This window comes from Corylus avellana, chromosome 9 (assembly GCF_965113065.1).
Source record: "Corylus avellana chromosome 9, dhCorAvel1.hap1.2, whole genome shotgun sequence".
Classification (NCBI taxonomy): domain Eukaryota; kingdom Viridiplantae; phylum Streptophyta; class Magnoliopsida; order Fagales; family Betulaceae; genus Corylus; species Corylus avellana.
This window is the reverse complement of record NC_142498.1, coordinates 19,860,804-19,879,243: the sequence shown is the minus strand read 5'-3', so window position 1 is coordinate 19,879,243 and position 18,440 is coordinate 19,860,804. Positions and strand designations below refer to the sequence as shown.

The 18,440-nt window shown below is 37.4% G+C and overlaps 4 protein-coding genes across 7 annotated transcripts; 1 reads left to right on the top strand and 3 right to left on the bottom strand.

The window, feature by feature from the left end:
* Nucleotides 1–458: 458 nt before the first annotated feature.
* On the top strand, nucleotides 459–1,535 carry LOC132191041 (uncharacterized). Its single transcript, XM_059606062.2, has one exon. It carries the CDS (start codon nucleotides 577–579, stop codon nucleotides 1,210–1,212), a length of 636 nt encoding a protein of 211 aa, XP_059462045.2. The 5' UTR covers nucleotides 459–576; the 3' UTR covers nucleotides 1,213–1,535.
* A 2,519-nt stretch (nucleotides 1,536–4,054) lies between these two features.
* LOC132190228 (uncharacterized) lies at nucleotides 4,055–5,122 on the bottom strand. Its single transcript, XM_059605150.2, has 2 exons — nucleotides 4,826–5,122; nucleotides 4,055–4,561 (listed from the first exon to the last, which is right to left on the bottom strand). The coding sequence occupies exons 1-2, from the start codon at nucleotides 5,060–5,062 to the stop codon at nucleotides 4,286–4,288; spliced, it is 513 nt and encodes a 170-aa protein (XP_059461133.2). The 5' UTR covers nucleotides 5,063–5,122; the 3' UTR covers nucleotides 4,055–4,285.
* Nucleotides 5,123–7,387: 2,265 nt separating this feature from the next.
* On the bottom strand, nucleotides 7,388–12,832 carry RGTA1 (RAB geranylgeranyl transferase alpha subunit 1). The gene is made up of 8 exons (XM_059604836.2): nucleotides 12,607–12,832; nucleotides 12,313–12,475; nucleotides 11,807–11,967; nucleotides 11,621–11,725; nucleotides 9,696–10,496; nucleotides 9,417–9,597; nucleotides 8,614–8,800; nucleotides 7,388–7,974 (listed from the first exon to the last, which is right to left on the bottom strand). The coding sequence occupies exons 1-8, from the start codon at nucleotides 12,720–12,722 to the stop codon at nucleotides 7,586–7,588; spliced, it is 2,103 nt and encodes a 700-aa protein (XP_059460819.2). The 5' UTR covers nucleotides 12,723–12,832; the 3' UTR covers nucleotides 7,388–7,585.
* Nucleotides 12,833–13,665: 833 nt separating this feature from the next.
* LOC132189403 (double-stranded RNA-binding protein 1) lies at nucleotides 13,666–18,062 on the bottom strand. Of its 4 annotated transcripts, none has more exons than XM_088510501.1 (4): nucleotides 17,758–18,062; nucleotides 15,994–16,259; nucleotides 14,999–15,034; nucleotides 13,666–14,897 (listed from the first exon to the last, which is right to left on the bottom strand). In XM_088510501.1, exons 1-4 carry the CDS (start codon nucleotides 17,780–17,782, stop codon nucleotides 14,076–14,078), a joined length of 1,149 nt encoding a protein of 382 aa, XP_088366627.1. In that variant the 5' UTR covers nucleotides 17,783–18,062; the 3' UTR covers nucleotides 13,666–14,075. The 4 variants fall into 4 exon arrangements, with proteins under 4 accessions (XP_088366627.1, XP_088366628.1, XP_059460126.2 ...); XM_088510502.1 differs by having other exon boundaries at nucleotides 15,994–16,256; XM_059604143.2 differs by lacking the exon at nucleotides 14,999–15,034.
* Between the last annotated feature and the right edge of the window lie 378 nt (nucleotides 18,063–18,440).

Sequence of the window (18,440 nt, the reverse complement as noted above, 5' to 3'; positions counted from 1 at the left end):
AAAAAAGCAAAAGGCACAAAATTGTATAAAATCACATGGTTTAAGAAGCATTAGCACCCTACTTCAGTTTTTATTATTATTTTTTAAATTCAGTTTAGCAATAATTCATTATTGAGAATAAACTAAAAGTTATAGTTTAATTGACCGAAGATTACGCTTTACGAAGTAAAGTGTAAGTTATTGAATCTCCGTCCATGTGTGTGCAGATATGTTAAAAATAAAAAATAAAAAATAATAGACTAAAAATTTCAGCTCTAAATTTAGTAATTCTTTCTCGATTTCAAGTAAATTTTTTAAATAATATAATGCCACGTGTATATGCCTTTTAGATTTCTCTATTATAAAAGATGATCTGAACCGTGAATCACTGATGGGTAACGACAAGCATTGACTGACTAGGCCCATTGGGGAAAAACCGGGCGGCTAAGCATTAGATATTGGGTCCCACTCCCATCCAACTCTGAAAACTCTACCTTTTCCCCTCCTTTCGTCTCCGATCAAACTCAAAACAGTCTCACCAAATTCGCAAGAGAAATTTTAATAGGAAAAAAAGAAAAAAAATCGCAAGAGAAAAAGATGGTAGCTGATATTCTTCTTCAAGTAGCTCTAATCCTCTTGATGGTATATTTCTTCCTCGCTATGCATGGTATTCCAAACAAGCTCCTATCCAAGCTGCGCTTCCGGAACCGAGCCGACGTTCAGGCCAAGCGTCACTTCGTTCTCGGCGCGCAGCTCTTGGCACGCGCCAGAGCCTCCAAGCCTCGATCCAACGCGACCTCTCTGGCCAAAGAGGCGGAAGCCGAAGCCGACAAGGCCATCGCGCTCGACCCCAAGGATGCCGCGCCTCACATTCTCAAGTCCCTGGCGCTCGACCTGCAGGGCTTCAAGCCCTCCGCGCTCGACTCGCTCGACGTGGCCCTGTCCCCTCTGTGCGCCAAGTCGCTGAGCGATCTGGAGCGAGGGGACTCGCTCTTCAAGCGGGCCGAGCTGAAGGTCGCCATGGCTCGGCGCGACCAGGTCGATTCGGCCGTCACAGACTTGACCCAGGCGTTGACTCTGAGTCCGGAAAATGCTAAGGCGTTCTGTCTGTTAGGTGAGTGCTACGAGGCGAAGAAAATGATAGATGAGGCCAAGAAGGCTTACGAGGACGCCCTAAGGGTGGAGCCCAAATTGACCGTAGCTCGTGAGGCGCTGGACCGGCTGGGTTCATAGTCCAAAACGGCTCGATCTGGGTTCGGTTCGATTTTCAAAATTTCCAGCACTCCCTGATCTGTATAAGTAATGCAACTCTTCCCAGTATATTTTATATTTTCACACTTCAGCTTACACCTGCCATTGACTTCACATCTGAAGAATAACATTAGCTTTTTGATGGGGCGTATTTGAAGCGGCTTTTTATGTGAAGAGTATCTTTTTTCTTGTGTTTATTTTTGGGTTGTAGTGAGGAAGAAAGATAATTATTTCAACCTAATAAGGAGAATTATGTGTATGAAAGTTATGTTTCTATGAAATGCTATTTGCAGCTTATTGGCTAATTAGATTTGCCGTATATTAGTTTCTTCAGGCTTGCAACCAAAAATAGCATATAGAAATAGAAGGGTGTTTGGATAAGAACACGAATTCCTACTGATTTGAGCCACGTGTCAATAAGATGTGAAAGAGTTGTAAATGCAAATGACTCTCGACTCTTGATTTGCAGTGTGTTGATGGTAACTCATGAAATTGAAAATGTCTTCTAATGGGGGAAGAGAAGAAGTATGTAGTTATAGTTTGGAAAGTGTTAATTGTATTTATTCTTTGTGAATTATCTATCCTATAGGAAAATACTCGTTCGAGGAAATGTGTTTTTTATGTTCATTTGAAGTTGCAAATGTTTTTTGTGCTTTATCAGCTTTTTCTTTTTCAATGGTTCGTACTATATTGCTGCAAAGAGGAGTCTCCACTGGAGAATGAGAGCAGAGCTTATATAGCTAGTGGGACTCCCTCCAACATCAAAATGGATCTTCTTTTATATATATATATGAATTGTTAGAATATTTTCTTAATTGGACTTGCATTGATTATATATTTTGAATAAACAATATGACTTTCTGCAGGTATTTCTGAATTCTGCATATGATTATATATTTATGTGGCATCTTCTGGCATGTTTATTATAGAATTTCCATTGGGGTGTTGTAAACTGTTGTGATTGGAAATTTGGAAGGTATCCTTTCTGTAGAAGGATCATGTAACATATACAGAATCCCATCTGAGAAGAGAAGCCAGCTATATCATTGTTGTAATTGAATTTAAAGTAGAAACTTGGAAACAGAGCATTGCAATATGAACCAATGAACCATAAACATAATTTGTTGGATCTGAGTATGAAGCATATGAATGATGATGATGATGATGATATTTTTTTGGCTTGAAACATGTGACCTTGCCTCTCTGCTTCCTCTTCTCAACAACTTCAACCCTCGTTTTCTCCTTTATCTGGAGTAGTCTCTCACAGAGAGTCACCTGGAGTGTCTTATGAGGCAAGGTTTTGATCAAATTGGCACACCAATAATGAGCCAACCCAAACCTAGCACCTGGCACACCATAAGTTTTCTGTTTTAGTGGGCTTTTGCTCTATAGGGTTTAGGTGTTGTAATTACTAGTTGGAGGTGTGTTTTGGCTCATTATATGTTCTTTTTCTTTTTTCCTTTTGGTACTTTAGAAAAAATTTAGTCAAAAAAAAAAAAAAAAAAAAAAAAAACCGAAGAGCTGTCAAGTACCACAGCACCTTTATATCTAAATCCACCTCATTACCGAGAGTGTTATCTGATGCTATGTTTGTTAGTGTTTTTTGTGTAAATAGTTTTTGTTTTTTGGTTTGAAAAATGTTTTGATGTAATATAAAAGGTAAGAAGTGTTGGTGGGTCTAGATTTGAGAATTTTTTTTTTTATTTTTTATAAGAAACACCTACTTATTTTGAAAAAAATACAAATAGATGTAAAGCTGCTGGTTTCTTACTAATATATCCAAGTGCCTATGTGAAGGAAATGGGTGGCAACACTCCATTGTGATCTGGTTGGGTGTGGCCTCGTGGTCCTAATGGGTTAAGATAGCTATGTGGCCACTCTTGACCTATTGGGAGTGCAACTACATTCAATCGGGATGGTAGTTGTGTGACACCCCTATTTGGCCAAGCTTGTAGTGGTAGACCGGTAGTTGTATGACGACCCTTATTTGGTCGGAACATGATTCTCTTCAGTTTATTTAAATTTGATAAATTCAGTTAGTTATATTGGAGAGGTATTTTTGTTTTTTCACTGTTTGAGTAGATAAAAATACCTCTCCAATGTAACTAATTGAATATTATCTGGTTCAAACGAATTGGAGAGGATCCTAATTCTATTTGGTTAGGGGTAGTCATGCAAATGCCGAACACTTTTTATTCTATTGTGGTTACCGCACTATCTTCTCTGCTGTAGATGGCTAACAACCACATTTTTCTAACAAATTTTTAATTTTTTTTTAATAATAATTTAGGCCTTACAGTGCAAAAATTAAGTATCTAGTTTGTTAGAATATTGGGTAAAGTCCACATAACCCCCTCAAACTATCACCCTAATGACAATTTACCCCATAAATTACTAAAACAATGACAATGTACCCCCCCAATATTAGCCAAATGACGAAATTATTCCTAAAAAATTTTCAATAAGACAAAAATACCCTTAAAATTTGAAATAAATTAAATTAAATTTTAGTAATTTTGTTTTTATTTTAGTAAAGATAATTTTGTCATTTTATTAAAATTGGGGATACATGGTTATTGTTTTGGTAGTTTGGAAGGTAAATTGTCGTAATTGATAGTTTGGGAGTAAATTATCATTGGGGTGGTAGTTTAAGGTTGTTAAGTAGACTTTACCCTAGAATATTCATTTAAAATCTTCCTAAAAAGTAATTTGTATATAAAAAGTTGTTTATTAACGATTTTGAGAAAAATGTTTACCAAGTATATTATTATTCAATAGTAAGTAAAATTAACATGGAACTCTAATGTGAGAATAGGTTGTCCTCCAAAAAAACAAATCGCAAACTACCCCTCTATAAAAAAATTGTTTTGGGTTTCAAATATGGCAAAATAGATGGGAAACGAAGAGTAAAATAAACTCATGAACTATTAAGGGTTCTCTCCATGCCCTCCAAACAATTTTATTGGAAACTCTAAAACCCCGATTTGTGCAGAGGTATGCAATGCTAACATGTCTTGGATGATCCACATCGATGAGCACGTGTGGTTGAGAGCCCTCACAAGCCAGGCACCACGACACGATTCTTAGTAGTGGCGCGGCTTACCACTGGACTACAAGGCGATTGCGCAGCCTCTTCATTGTGCACACAATGCCAAACAATGTCACTCTTTCTTTTCTTTGCCCCCGCTTCCCCACGGTGAACGGCTCCAATCGGACTGGGTTGGGCCGATTGGTGGCTGTTGAAGCCTGGCGTTGGCTTGAGATCGGCTCGAGAGTAAACTAAGCGACTCGAACTCGAGCGCGAGCGCAAGTCAATCCTGTACCACCATTTCTAAGAAGAAACCCAAAAGCAAACAACACAGGCAAATCATCAAACACATAAGGTACAGAACTAAACATGTAAAATAACGATCACAAGTCGCAAAATCAAACGAAAAAAAAAAAAAAAACAAAATCAAACAGAAAATGGAAAAAACGTTATCTCCTCGAAACGCATACATACCTTCAACCAACAAAAACCCCGAAATGAAAAAAATCCAGACCAACATTTACACAGAACCCAGAAACCCAAATAAGAGTATTGGCTTGGTGTTACCTGATGGTTAATCTCGATGCCCATGGCGCGTTTGGTGACTTTCCAGACTCGGCCGGTTCGGCCTTGGTAGAGTTCCGGCTGCATGCCTTCGTAGGCGGGGCCGTTCAGCTTGAAGTCCACGTAGTCACTTTTCTTGTAGGACCTCACGTTGTTCGAGACGCGTGTGCACCCTTTCTTCCTGAAGGAGCTAGCGAGCAGATCTCGGATCCGAGAACCAACACCGTGACCACCCGGCATTTTTGTTCTCTGGCTTACGGGGTAGCGGGCGAAAACCCTATAACAGTGGGTGTGTAACTTTTCCGTGCTTGTGCGAGGGATATATGGGCTGGGCCTCTCTTGCCCACCTTTTGATGGGTTGGACAATCTCTCCTTTCAATCTCTAGCAACCAATTTTGTGTTGGAGACTATCTTTTTATTCTTTTAAAGTTGGTGTAAATGTTGAGTAAATTTAGGATTAATGTACAATTCTCATAATAAAAGAATAGACGTTCCTTTGGAATAAATAGCTATACCATTTTAGGGACCAATTATGTATACCGAACGTATCCTAATATTTTCTCTTTTCTCACAAGTTTTTGTAAAAAAAAAAAAAAAAAGAAGAGGAAAAAAATGGGGCACCACTTGCTACTAATGTTGCCAACTTGAACTGTGACGAGGCCCAACCGATTGGATTATAAAAAAGGAAAGAGGGGGGGGAGGGGGGGGGGGGGGGGGGGGGGTGGTGGAGTAGGAGCCCAAGGAAAGTAGTTTTGGGTTGGGGCGATCCTGATTGTTGGCCTAAAAATGAAAAACAGCCCATGAAAGTAAGGGTCGACTGCGTACTCCCCACGACGAAATGGTGGGTGTCTTCAACCAGATTCATTTAATTCAATAAAACATCAAGGAAAAGTCTACCAGTTACAATGAGGGCATTGTTCGGTAAGCAAAAGCTGCATCACTGTCCATAGACCCTACTTGCTACAAGATCATATCAGCCGGTGGATGTTGATCTTGTCCAAAAATGCCGAGAAATATCAACCACTTGATCTTGAATCATAACTCGTCAGAATGGTTGCAAGCTATTTGATTTCTTTAAATGTTCGTGATTGAAGCCTATTATTCCGATTTTCCAATATGCCATAATAACGTGTCTTTTGGTGACTTCATTTATGAAGCAAGTCAGTCAATAAAAGTCCAGAGGAAATAAACTTAGTCCAAGTCCGCAAAACTTGGCGCGTTGTCAAACCAACGAATTTTTCTTTTCTTTTTTATTCAATGCGGGAGAAGGGGGAAGGGGAATTGCCTAACGATCTTATATATAATGGGGAGTCTAAGAGCTTCTTGTAAAGACAGAATCGTGGTGTCCTCAGCAGTTGAGTTGCTCAAAGGAGGCTGAAAAGTGGGATAAAAAGAGTGCAAAAGGAAGATTACAGATGGCCTCAAAGACAGACAAGATGAACAAGACAATGTGTCTCCTTTCCCTTTTAGGGCTGTTTGCTGGTGTTTTGCTCAGCTCATGTGCTTATGGCTTTCAAAAGTATTTGGAGCCAAAAAATAGAGGCCACTTTGGAGAAGATATTGGTGAGTTTAATTCAATCCGTGCATGTATTCTCGCTATGATATTCCATTTCTAAATACTATTTCGAATGGATTGAAATTTTCTAAAATTTCATGTACAAATTCTAGAGAATGAGAGAGGAAACTTTGGATCCCGAGGTGTCCAAGCAAGTAGGTTCTGCACTCCGGCCCGTTTGGACACCTCAGGACCTAGGTCCCCTCCCTAATTTCTCTGGAATTCTAGATTCCGGTCCATTTTGAATACTTTTTTTTTTTTTTTTTTGGCACTGGATATCCAGAGCTTCGCTCCGACCAATCCTGGAAGTGCAGTCCATTTTGAATACATACAATCATGCATACAAAATCTTCTAAATCTTTTTAACTTCTACATTACCATCTCATCAATTCAGAACACCCCCCTCCCTGCAACCCGTTTATCTTCATGAAATCGCATTCTTATATATGGCTTATTGTGCAGTTCAACTACGAAGCAATGTAGCAAGAATTACTCAAGATGGCCTCATCACTTTGGCAATCAAATTTGTCCATTTCTTCCTCTCAAGGTGTCTGCAATTCAGATATTTATCACCACTGCAGCCAGGACCTTCTTCTTCCATCTCTATGCTATTTTGGGTAGCATTTACCCGATCGATTTCATCTATGTCCAATGATACTTTGTAATATGAGTAATGCTACATATTACATCACCATCCCAAGCAGGGCTAATACCACGAGCTTATGAGCACAGTCATATCAATTTAGTGGGATGAGAATGTAGTATTTAGATTACTCTTGTAATATTATTTACCGTTGTTCTCTCTCTCAACACCATGGAAAAGTTCTCCATTTAACTACTTAACAAACTCATTGGTTGGACTAGATGAGAGGCATCACAGGTGGGGGGAGCAATGGCTGTTATAGCTTAGACAAGTGGACTAGAAAACGGCCAACATAAACATGCATGTGCTTTGCACATCAACAGAACACAGATAACATATTTACACATGCAAGTCAAAACATACCAGAAGCTTGCAAACAGATTAAAATTGTCATATCGCTTAAATCAATTTTCACCATACAAGCTAACATAACTGGAAAAAGAATGCCTCGGGTCCAAGATCAGCAAATCAAAGTAGACGATTCTCCAATAAGTTCCTATATCATATGCCTCCTTGTCTAAAACTTAAAAAGGAGAAAGCAGGAAAAAAAATAACAAATTTAAGGTTAATGCAGTTCTCCACCATCCAGCCACTTGAGTGTAGGCACAATCTTGACCAAAAATGACTTAAATTTTTCATCAGCAATTGCATTCCCAACAATATCTAACTGTGTCAAGTGCAAGCCTCTAAATATTAGAAAAGCCTCCCAATAATTTCTCAGGTTGACATCACCAGTCACTATTTCATCACGATTCCAATCAATTTCTTCTGTATGAGACAAAGGAGAAGAACACAGATACCTTGTTGTATCAATCGAGTGTAAACCTATCTCGTTGCGTGAAACATCCAACGCTTTAAGTGACTTCAGCAGTATCAAGGGTCCCAGAGCTGTGAAACTACTGAGTGTATTGTCACTCAGATTTAAGCAAGAAAGAAGCTGCATAGCCTCCAATCCTGTCAGAAGACCCCATATAAATATAAGCCAATTTCCTTTCAATAAAACAAAGCTTATTAACTACTACAATCAATCATGAAAGTCGAGCTTAGAACTTAGCCCATTTCACAAAACCAGAGACACCATACTTCACATAGCTTGAAAACTTGAGTCTCCCTATATTCATAGGATCTCTCAAATGAACTAACATGGGATCACATATATAACTACCCAGTCTTGTCTATTTTAGCAGTTTTTGCAGCCAAAGTGAGGATAAATATGCTGGCAACATCAAAATCCATATCTACAAAAATGTTCTCAGACTTAAGCGTTAAACAACATGAAATGCCAGGCTTCCCAGGTGGGTCCAATTAAAAGAAAACTATTTGAGTTTATGGGTCCAACTGAAAAAAACCAGTTAAAAGACAGACTGAAAAGAGATTGAAAAAAATAATAGGGACTTTGGAAAAAACCAAACCGAAAAGAGATTCCATAAAATGAATGAAATACAAAACAAGTTAAAGGAGCTACTTTCTTATTAAGGGAAGAAAATTGGAAAAAGAAAAACATCGTGTTCATAGTTAGGATATGAACTGTAGGAAGAAATCTGCAGAAGTCATATGTACAACAGTATTTACAACATTAGGGAAGAAGTTGACCTTCAATTGATTGAAGTTCATTGTGGCTCAAGTCTAGCATTTGGACCCACAATAACCTCTCAATAGACCCCATCCGCGATAATGATAAGTTATTCAGTCGTAAACAGATAGAATTACTAATAAATGATGAAGCCCCATCTCTATGACGAAAGCAGTATCTCAGCAAAGACTCCCTACTGAAAGTTAGCTGCAAAACCAATGCATTATCAGAACCTTTCAGTGTCAAGAAATTCTAGTTATCAATATCCTAAATTAGAGCAAGAGTAAAATGGAACCGTTTTCTAGTTTTTTTTTTTTTTTTTTTTAATAAAAAAAGCATTCAATAAACTGGAAGGAGCACACTATGTGCATAGACTGATTCAGGCCACTCAGAAGGATCTTATGATCAATGCACAGATCATTTCAGTTTGATTAATAATGAGGAATTGGAATATCACATGTTGAAAGATCCACTAGGTGTACATGCAGAATTACCACCAACTGAGAGGTTAAAGGAGTAAGGGTTATGCTTTACTAGACACTTAAGAGTGCATTGGCCCCGCGACTATGTAGGTCAAACGAGTATTTTTAAACAAAATCGCGAAAATTGTCCCATTTGGGAGTGCCTTTGAAAATTTTGGCGGTTTGAAAACGTAAAAAACCTACTTTTGAAACCGCACGCAAGAGGCGCGTTTTTAAAACATGCAAGTTTAAAGGCCAAGTGGTCAAATCACTTACATTTTGAAATCGCCATGTTTTCAAATGGCATGTTTTGAAACTATTAAAACAAATAGACACTAATACAGATAACAGAAGACACTCACCTGCTGCAATAAAACTAAGCTGTACTCGTCCTTGTAGTATTGGAAATGTGGTGGATCCAACTTCATTAAGTCACTATAAAGTTTGATAACTTCTTCAGAATGGACCATTTTCTTAGCACATGGAGACAGCAACGTGTCATGAGCCACCAACAATCTTGCAAGTGTAAGCTTTCCAATTTTACTACATGAACAAGGGATTCTCATTTTTATTTCTATTTAAAGGTTAACACTATAGCTATTACAAAGTTTAACTATGCCCATCAAATGAATGAAGCTCACCAGCTAATCACCGACAACAATTCCCGGAAGAGAGCTATTTCATTTGCTATAGTCTCTGCACGCCACATTGAAGATGTTTGCTCATGGTAATCCTTAATATTTAGCTGATCTAAAGAAACAAGTGGATTTGATTCCTGAGGAGGTGCTTCATATAAAAGAAAATTTTCATCTCCCCATGAAATCATCTCTCCATCATGCACAGCTGGGTCTTTTTCAACAGACCGTACAAACACTTTAAAGGCAAACCTAGAAGGTTGGTTATAGCGAAAACCACTTGAAGAAATGATGCCTTGAGAATGTCCAACTCTAACCTCTACTGGATAGGCTTCTGAAGAATGGAGCTTTTCTTCAGGATAATTGAGGTGAGTAACCCAAACTTGGGCTGTCTCAGAATTATTTGTTGAAAGTGGTTTCCAACTAAGTTCTCCTTTTGTGTTAAACACAGATTCAACTGATATTGTAGATGAATTTACACCTTCAACAGCTTGATTAAAATAAAGAATGAGTGGAATTTTTCCAGAATCAGAATGGAAAGTATTGAATGCAGACAAATAACAGTCATCCAGGCACCTATCTCCCAATAGAATGAGATTGGAATCATGAGCAGGCCAAGAAGAAATAAGTACAGGAGCATCAGCTTTCACTGTTTGATCAAGAAGCCAAAGATGATAGAACCAACCACTTTGATCATCTGGGTCTGTAAAAAGTGCTTGGTGTACAAGCTCATACTCCTCGTTCAAGACCTTCTCTTTTGGGAAAAACCCTTCAACCTTTGTTTTCAGCAAGTTAGACAGAAGTATACTGCAAAAGTCCTTCAATGAGATAAATATAGTAATAGATGTGTTCAGTACGCATTCACCTATCATATGGTTAAACATACACTACAACCATTGGAAATTTGTGAACGATGTAAATTTCTCATAACTAAAAACCAGATGAGATAAATGCAAAACAAGAAGAACGGAACCATGAGAATCCAAAGGACAAAATGTCTATGCTTGGGTACTTCACCTAATGTAAAAGTTGCTCATAATCAAACCTAAAGATGTAATTTTGGTGTGTTTCATTTACAACTATACATAGTCAATATAGCAAACAATAAACTTTTGTGATGCCGTCAATATAGCAAACAATAAACTTTAGTGATGCCTTTGAACCTGTGAACTATGTTTATCAATGATACCACTAATTATGATCTCAATGTCTCAGGTAAAACCAAGAAAAACCCTTTCTATTTGAAAACATTATCATGTAATTGAAGAATACTTAATACGTATAATAGAGTTTTACATATATAACAGATGTTTAAGTATTCAAAGAAGTGGTCCCCTGTAAACAGTTGGGAAGTTGGAGTAACCAAAATACATACTTGAAGTCTATGCACTTACTATAATTAAAATGCATATCCTTCTGAGGCAGAATTTGACAGGCGTGTCTCACATTTCATATTTTATCCATAAACTCTGATGCACTTTACCCTTTTTGTCCCTTGTGCATTTGTATTGAGAGCACCAAGTACAATTTAGGTAGTGAAATCAAACCAATGAAAGAGCCCAGGCAGACACTTATTTAGTATACCACCAAGAGTTGATACTACCCAAATGCCAATTCTGTGTTTTAATCAAGATCAGTCACCTTATTTTATAATGCAACGTAAATCTGTAATGCACATACATATTCAGCATAAAAAATAATTTTAGTATAAACTAACTAGACAACAAAAGACGCATTCAAAATCTAGAGATAGAGAAAGAGATAAGAATATTTTAGGCACATAACCCAAATCCAAGACAAGAAAAACGCAAAAATAAAAACTAGTATATAGAGCTCGCTTTACTCATTCAGAGAATAACTGGAAACCAATTCCAATTTTGATAACTAGAAACAAATCTGAAAACCAAAACTTGATAGCAATTAAATCATACCTACGATTGTGCCACGCAGAATAATTGCTGAAATTGGTGTTTATCATATCTGTTGTATACTGTAATTCGTCTACCTCTGATCTGTTCATCAATGCTGCCACAAATCTGACAAAAAGAAGTATTAAATAAAAAATGAACTAAAAACTTTTAGACTGCACGCATTCAAAATTAGAGCCAAGATTTCACCTCCGGTAATTCCAAGCATGAAAGTTCCGAGGATCGACCTTCTGGAACCGGTCCAGGAGCCCCATTTCGTGATCTATAGATGAATGCCCCTTGTTTAGCACCCATTTTCGATGATGCCACGCTCCGTACGACTTATAATTCTGCTTCAACGCGCTCTCTACCTACATGAAGTCAATCCAAATTATTTGGATGCACAGACATAAATTTTGAAACAATAACCGTTTGGCCACTGAGAAAATTAACGGAGATCAAAACGTTTAGGAAATGAACATTCAGTTTTGCTGATAATAGGCGGATTCTACTAGATAATTTTAATTCCTTTCATTTCTGAGAAAATGAGTATGTGAGCTTCAAATTCATTTTATTTTCAGCTCCCAAGTTCCCCCTCCCCAAACCCCCCTCCCCCCACCCCCCCTTTTTTTTTCCCGGCAAGCGAACAAAGAAAGAGAGAAAGAAAAAGAAAGAACAAGGAACCAGAGAAATATGCTACAATTGCATAAGCGTACCACTCTGAGTTCTTCTCTGAGAATCGACTTGACCGAGTCAGGATCAGGCTCGGACTCACTCAGACGATGCTCGACGGTGAGCTTCCTATAATTCCAAGCCGTGTAGTGCTCGGGATTGATCTCGAGGAGCTTCGCGTTGACCTCTAGAGCTTCCTTCGTATAACTGAACCATTTTTTTTAACAAGAGAAAAACACAAAAAGAGAATTAAACAGAGTGATGGAAGGAAGTGTTTGGATCGCGGGAATCAACGAGAAACTGAGAGAGAGAGAGAGGGAGAGAGAGAATATCGGTACATCTTGTTGTGGTGGTTAGAGAGGAACTGAGATTGGAGAGAGCGTAGCTTTTCGGCTTTGGCTGCCGAATCCGCTGAGTCCTCTGGCTTTGGGGCTGTGCGAGGCCGACCGTGCATTTTCTCGTACTGGGAACGAAGTTTCAGAGAGAGCAAAACGACAGTTCTTTAGACGGAGATCAAAGAGGGGTTGCGTGACTTGAGTTCAATGCGTAGGGAACGCTTTTGGCTTAAAATCCGCCAGAGTCACAAGTTTTTAAGAGTTTAATTTATTCAAAAAATGCAAAATCAGTGATTTTAATTTTATTTAGAGACTGATTTTAGAAAGATAAATTTTATTTTGAAATATTTTATTAAAAATATATTTTCTTTCTTTCTTTCTTTTAACAATGCTTGATCTAAGAGAGGTGATTTAAATATGATTACCTTGTTACTACTTCACTCCTGGTCACTAACCTTGCTTGATTTCAGCCTCTCTTTGCCTGTTTGGAATTGCGTTTGAGAAATAGAAATTTTAAGTCAAAAACAGTTTTTAAGCAAAAGTTTTATTTTTAAGCTTTTGTCAAAAGTACGTTATGGCTATTTTTAGACTTTTTTGGACCTTTAAAAGCGTTTTTAATTTTTTTACCAAACAAATATTTTTTTCTTTGAATAAATTTTTTAAGTGTTAAAAGTACTTTTAGGCTCCTCAAACACAATCTCAAACAGGCATTTAAGATAACAGCTTTGGGCATCGCAGTTTCGGTCCCGCAATCTCTGGCTCCCATTGTGTGACAGAGCTTTGGTAAATTTCCTCCTTGGCAATCCACGTACATTTAGATTGACAGGTATGGTAAATCTAGCATTACTCTTGGAAAAGAAATTAGAAAAGAAACTTGCCTACAAGGCCGTTGCAAGGAGATTTTTGTTTACGCATAGAAAGAACATGTCAAAAAAGTTTATACTCGTATGCCATTGCACCTATATACAATTTATTTAAATTGAGTGTTTTCAAGAAAAATAAATAAAATAAATTGTTAGAATTTCAAGAACAACACAGTAAATTTTTCTCAAAATCTGTGGATAATCAATCCTAATAGATTCTTGTCAATGTAACATTCAAACAGAAAACTAAGTTCTCAAGATAAGCAATAAATATAAAGTGCAACACAGTACGTTCTTTGTGGTTCATGCTCTGAATCTACCAAAACATACAAACAAAGCCGTTGTGTAAACTCTTGACTGAAATGTTCAAGACACCCGAATGAACTTTGTGTGTGTGGAAGGATTCAAGCTCCCTCTGAAGAAGCCTGGTTGTGATCCTAAAATTTACAAAAAGCCTAGAAAGTGCTTATAGCATAGACCAACTGATACAGAAATCTTAAAACACTCAATTCAATTCATCTTCCTAACTGCAAAATAATTTCCAACCAATTGAACCCCGTCTCTCTCCAGCACGGTTTACGCCCGCTTGGATCCTCTCTTCTGATTGTTTTAAGCCGGCAGGATGGTTGAAGCCTCTATCTGACCCATGGTAGAATTGTCTGCAACTGAAGCTACCTCTTCAACTCCAAATACCCCAATTACATCCTTTGTGGACACGGTCATGTCTCCAGAAAACACGGAAGATGTTCCTGCGTCAGGATTCCCATTATTGCTTGGATTAGAATATGAAGCTGTCGACTTACCATTCTCACTATTTCCATTAACTCGGTGTGCCAAAGCAACTTCCCCGCCGAATATTTCTTTCTCACTTGAGTTCACATCTGATCTACCATCTTGAGAATTTCTCATGGCTTCCATAGCCAACGTTCCCAAACTTGCTTCTTGGTTCCGAGGTACGTCGGTTTGATTGGGTTCTGAGTGGTTATCCATAAAGAACTCCATTTTGACTGCATTCTCAACTAGAGAGTAGCCTGCCTTATCTCTGGGAAGTTTCTTTTTCAACATTTTCTTTTTAAATCGAGTCTTCTTTGCCTTTGGAACATTTGCAGCCTCCTCAGTATTAATAACTGATTCGGTCCCCCTTTTCTTGCATGGGATTACCGTTAACTGAGAGTTGCCAAAGGGTTTCTCAGATGACTGAGATGCACTCGACTGAATGGCTAAAAGAGCAGTTCTGGCAGCTTTAATTTCTGCTTCTTTCTTCGTTCTTGCAGCAGCTCCAATGTAACGAATCCCTCCAATCTCAACAGTACACGAAAAAAGAAGCAGCCGGCCTGGGGTTTCATCCTTTTGGCACTGATATACAGGAATTGCATAATTCATCTTTTGAGCATATTCCTGAAGTAGATTTTTGCATAATCCTGTTTCATGCTGGAACAGATACCAAAAGATCATCATTATGAGTGAGATAGCAATTTCTAACTAATAAGAATGCTGAATTACTGATATGCAACACATATAGCTTTGTTTACCACATGGCAGCTGGAACTTTTTAAATAATGCTGGCTCTACATGTAAATGGAAAGTATAATCAGTAAAAGGAGTGTAATTCTGAAGGATGAAACAGTATTTTGATATGATGGTAATGATCAGATGCCATAGTTTGTCAATGCACGTGTTACGCATGAATAGCCAGTCTACATTCCATTAAACCTTTGAAATGGAGAAAAAAAGGGGGGGCGCTTTCCTTTGCTTTGGATATCTAACAGTTTGTTTCCAACTATAGACGTATTTAGTCTTGTTTATGTCATTTACATGTGTTGCCTGACCTATGCATGTCACATATTCTACTCTAGGCACAAGAATACAGGTTTAGCTGACAACAGGAAGAAAAAGATGATAGAAAGAAGTACCATGTACATAGAGAAGATTGCAAGGGGAGCTTATTAGAGCAATAACAACCAGTATATCTCATTTAAAACCACATTCAGGCATTTTTATGTTTTATGCTGTTAAATAAGGTAGTGTCATGCTAAGTGAATTGCTATATGGGCACTGTCAACTTCAATCAGGAGGCATCTACAAACACAACTAACAAGCATTGTTCTAAAGCTAAAGGAATTATTCAGAACCACTCATGATAGCCTAGTGGCACACAAACAATGATGCTCCTTAGTTGAATGAGCTTTTATTTTCAAATGGGTTACTACTACTCCAAAAGGGACGTATTGCATAAAACAACGATATTTAATATAGGATAGGGTTCGATTTGCTCTTACTCTTAGGTCCATCTCTCCAAATGATACTTCCTCTTGGCAGAAACTCTCACAAATTATATAAATACACACTACTAGAAATCTACAGACTGATAAGCTGAAAAATCTTGTGTGTGTGGAGGGAGGGGGGGGGACAGAATTTCCAGCTTCTAGTAATAGAACCAGGCAGGGAAAATACTATGATATTGCACCAACAATAACACAACTACGAAGCTTTACAACTAATTTAGTAAAAGATAAATTGAACTTACAACAGGCTGAGAGATGCTTTGATTGACTTCACCAGATTTAAATAACTCAAATAAAGCCACTTCGGCAGCTGACTGTTCTGCTGCCTTACGATTGAAAAATCCAGGCAAAGAATCATATCTAACATCATTCACTATCACAGTTGACCTGAAGGATGGCTCATGGGAAGGGCCTTCTTTGATAGTGTCATACACAGGTGTAGGAAGTCCAATTTTTTGAGCATACTCCTGTAAACGGCTCTTGAACACATAGCAATTTGAAACACCTGCTATGTATCAAGAAATAATAATTACTTAGAATAAAGATCATCAATAATGAATATCAAAAGCACAAAAGATAAAACTAATTTAATATATATATATATATATATATATATATATGACCAATTCAGTTATGTAAAGTGCTACTCTTCTGCTCACACTCTAAGATTTCAATCAAATTTTGTATTCAGAACCGATTACTAACCTATGGTTGCATTGCATTGAGGAATTTCTTATGTGTGTGTGTAAACCTGCTCACCTAAAACCCAACTCTCTCAATGATGCCCTTCATAAGCATCCATTCACATTAATATCCAACATTGTCCTTATGGGGGAACAGGTCCAACCATATGAAGTAAAACACATTTAGCACATCAAGTACGAAAATCACCGTTTGATGAAAAAATGCTACATAAATGCTGCACAAATTTTCAGAACCAGAGTGTCCCATTTATTGGCTCAAATGATATTGCAAATGAAACAGTGTGTAAATGCAATAGAATATGTGATATACAATATACATCATCCATGCTAACTTGCAAATAAGATATCTTTCAATGCTAATTTGTGTGCTATGATAAAAATGACTGAATCCCTTATTTATTATTTTTAGTATCCTTTATGATTGAGAGAAAATAAACAAATTTAACATTCTCTTGTTTGTTTGTTTTTTTTTACAAGTAACAAATTTGTGAGGCTATTACTGAACTTGATCATCTGGAACCAGGTTTATGAAACTCGGAAAATGCTTGGGGTACTACAAACCCCTAAAAACTCATGAAAATCCACATTTTATGGAAATGCGTGCTACATGGACAGCCACACGGTAGTTCACAATTTAGTGACTGAAGTAATAAGTGTCCCGTAGATTGTTAGTTTACAAACGTGGTAAGTATCATGTAGACTGTCCACGTTTTATTGGCTGAAGTGATACCATAGATTGTGAAGTCAACATGTAAAGAACTTGTAGTAAAAGTTGTAGTACCCTAGCAACCCTCTCATAACTCCGAGCACAAGTTTTAGACCCCTATGTCAATCCATACCATGCATTAATATGTGACAGGGCATACTCTTCAAATACTTTTGCTTTAAATTATGAGCTGACAAATCCGTCGCAGTAAATTATCACTTCTATGAAAATCATTTTGACATTATTAAGAAGTTACACAATAAAAGCTATGTGCTTGTTAGAATATTTGAATCCATGATGTTAAAATTATCAAAATCACAAACTTTAAAGAAGGCATAGAGAAAAAACAAATTCATATATGCTTTAGCTTCGATATTTATTAAATATTATCAAAATAATCTATCAAAATCTTTAATTTCCTAGCCTTCCAACCTTTTTCTGCTATTTTCTGGCCAGATTTTTTTTGGAATAAAAATACACTTATATATTGTTCTATTGTTTACTATGATAGTATTCTACAAACTAACCCAGTTTTCAAATTAAAAAAATAATAATAATAATAAAATAAAATAAAATAAATACTCAGAAGGTTATACCTTGGAAGCCATCGTTGGTCGGCATAGCTCTCAGGAAGCAAGGGAGGGTTTTCGTCCACGCTGACTGGGCGAGCCTGTGAAGTTAGGTTTATAGGGTTGAGAAAATCGACGGCGGAATTAGCGATTTATTCGGAGACGGAAATGGAATGAGCGTGACCAGAAGATGGCCTGAAAGAGAACAGAAAATATTTCAAGTACTGTCCTCGAATATATCTCGCTCGGCTTTTATAGTGGAATCGGCTGGGTGTGAGAGCCTTTTTCTGTGAGACAGACTCACATGTATTGGACCTAAAAATGAAGACGAGAATCAGAGCTGTAGGAAGTGACTGATGGGCAAGATATGGTGTTGATCGTACGGTGGTTAAATTCAAGGAAATAATACAAAATAAGTCCCTATAGTTACAAGAATTTGCAATAAGTTCATGTGATATACAAATGTTTTGAAAGCTCTATATGACATGCAAAAATAACAAATAAGACCCTACATTTAACTTTTGTCTAATTTTTTTACAAAAATTCATCAAATGACACGTTAATATCAATCAAATTATGACATGTAACTCATAAACTGTGTTTGTTACTCAACGATTTCTATAAAAAAACTTAAACGAAAATTAGGTGTATCGACTTGTTTGTGCATACTGCAGTGAGTTTTCATAACATTGTTATACCACAAATAACTT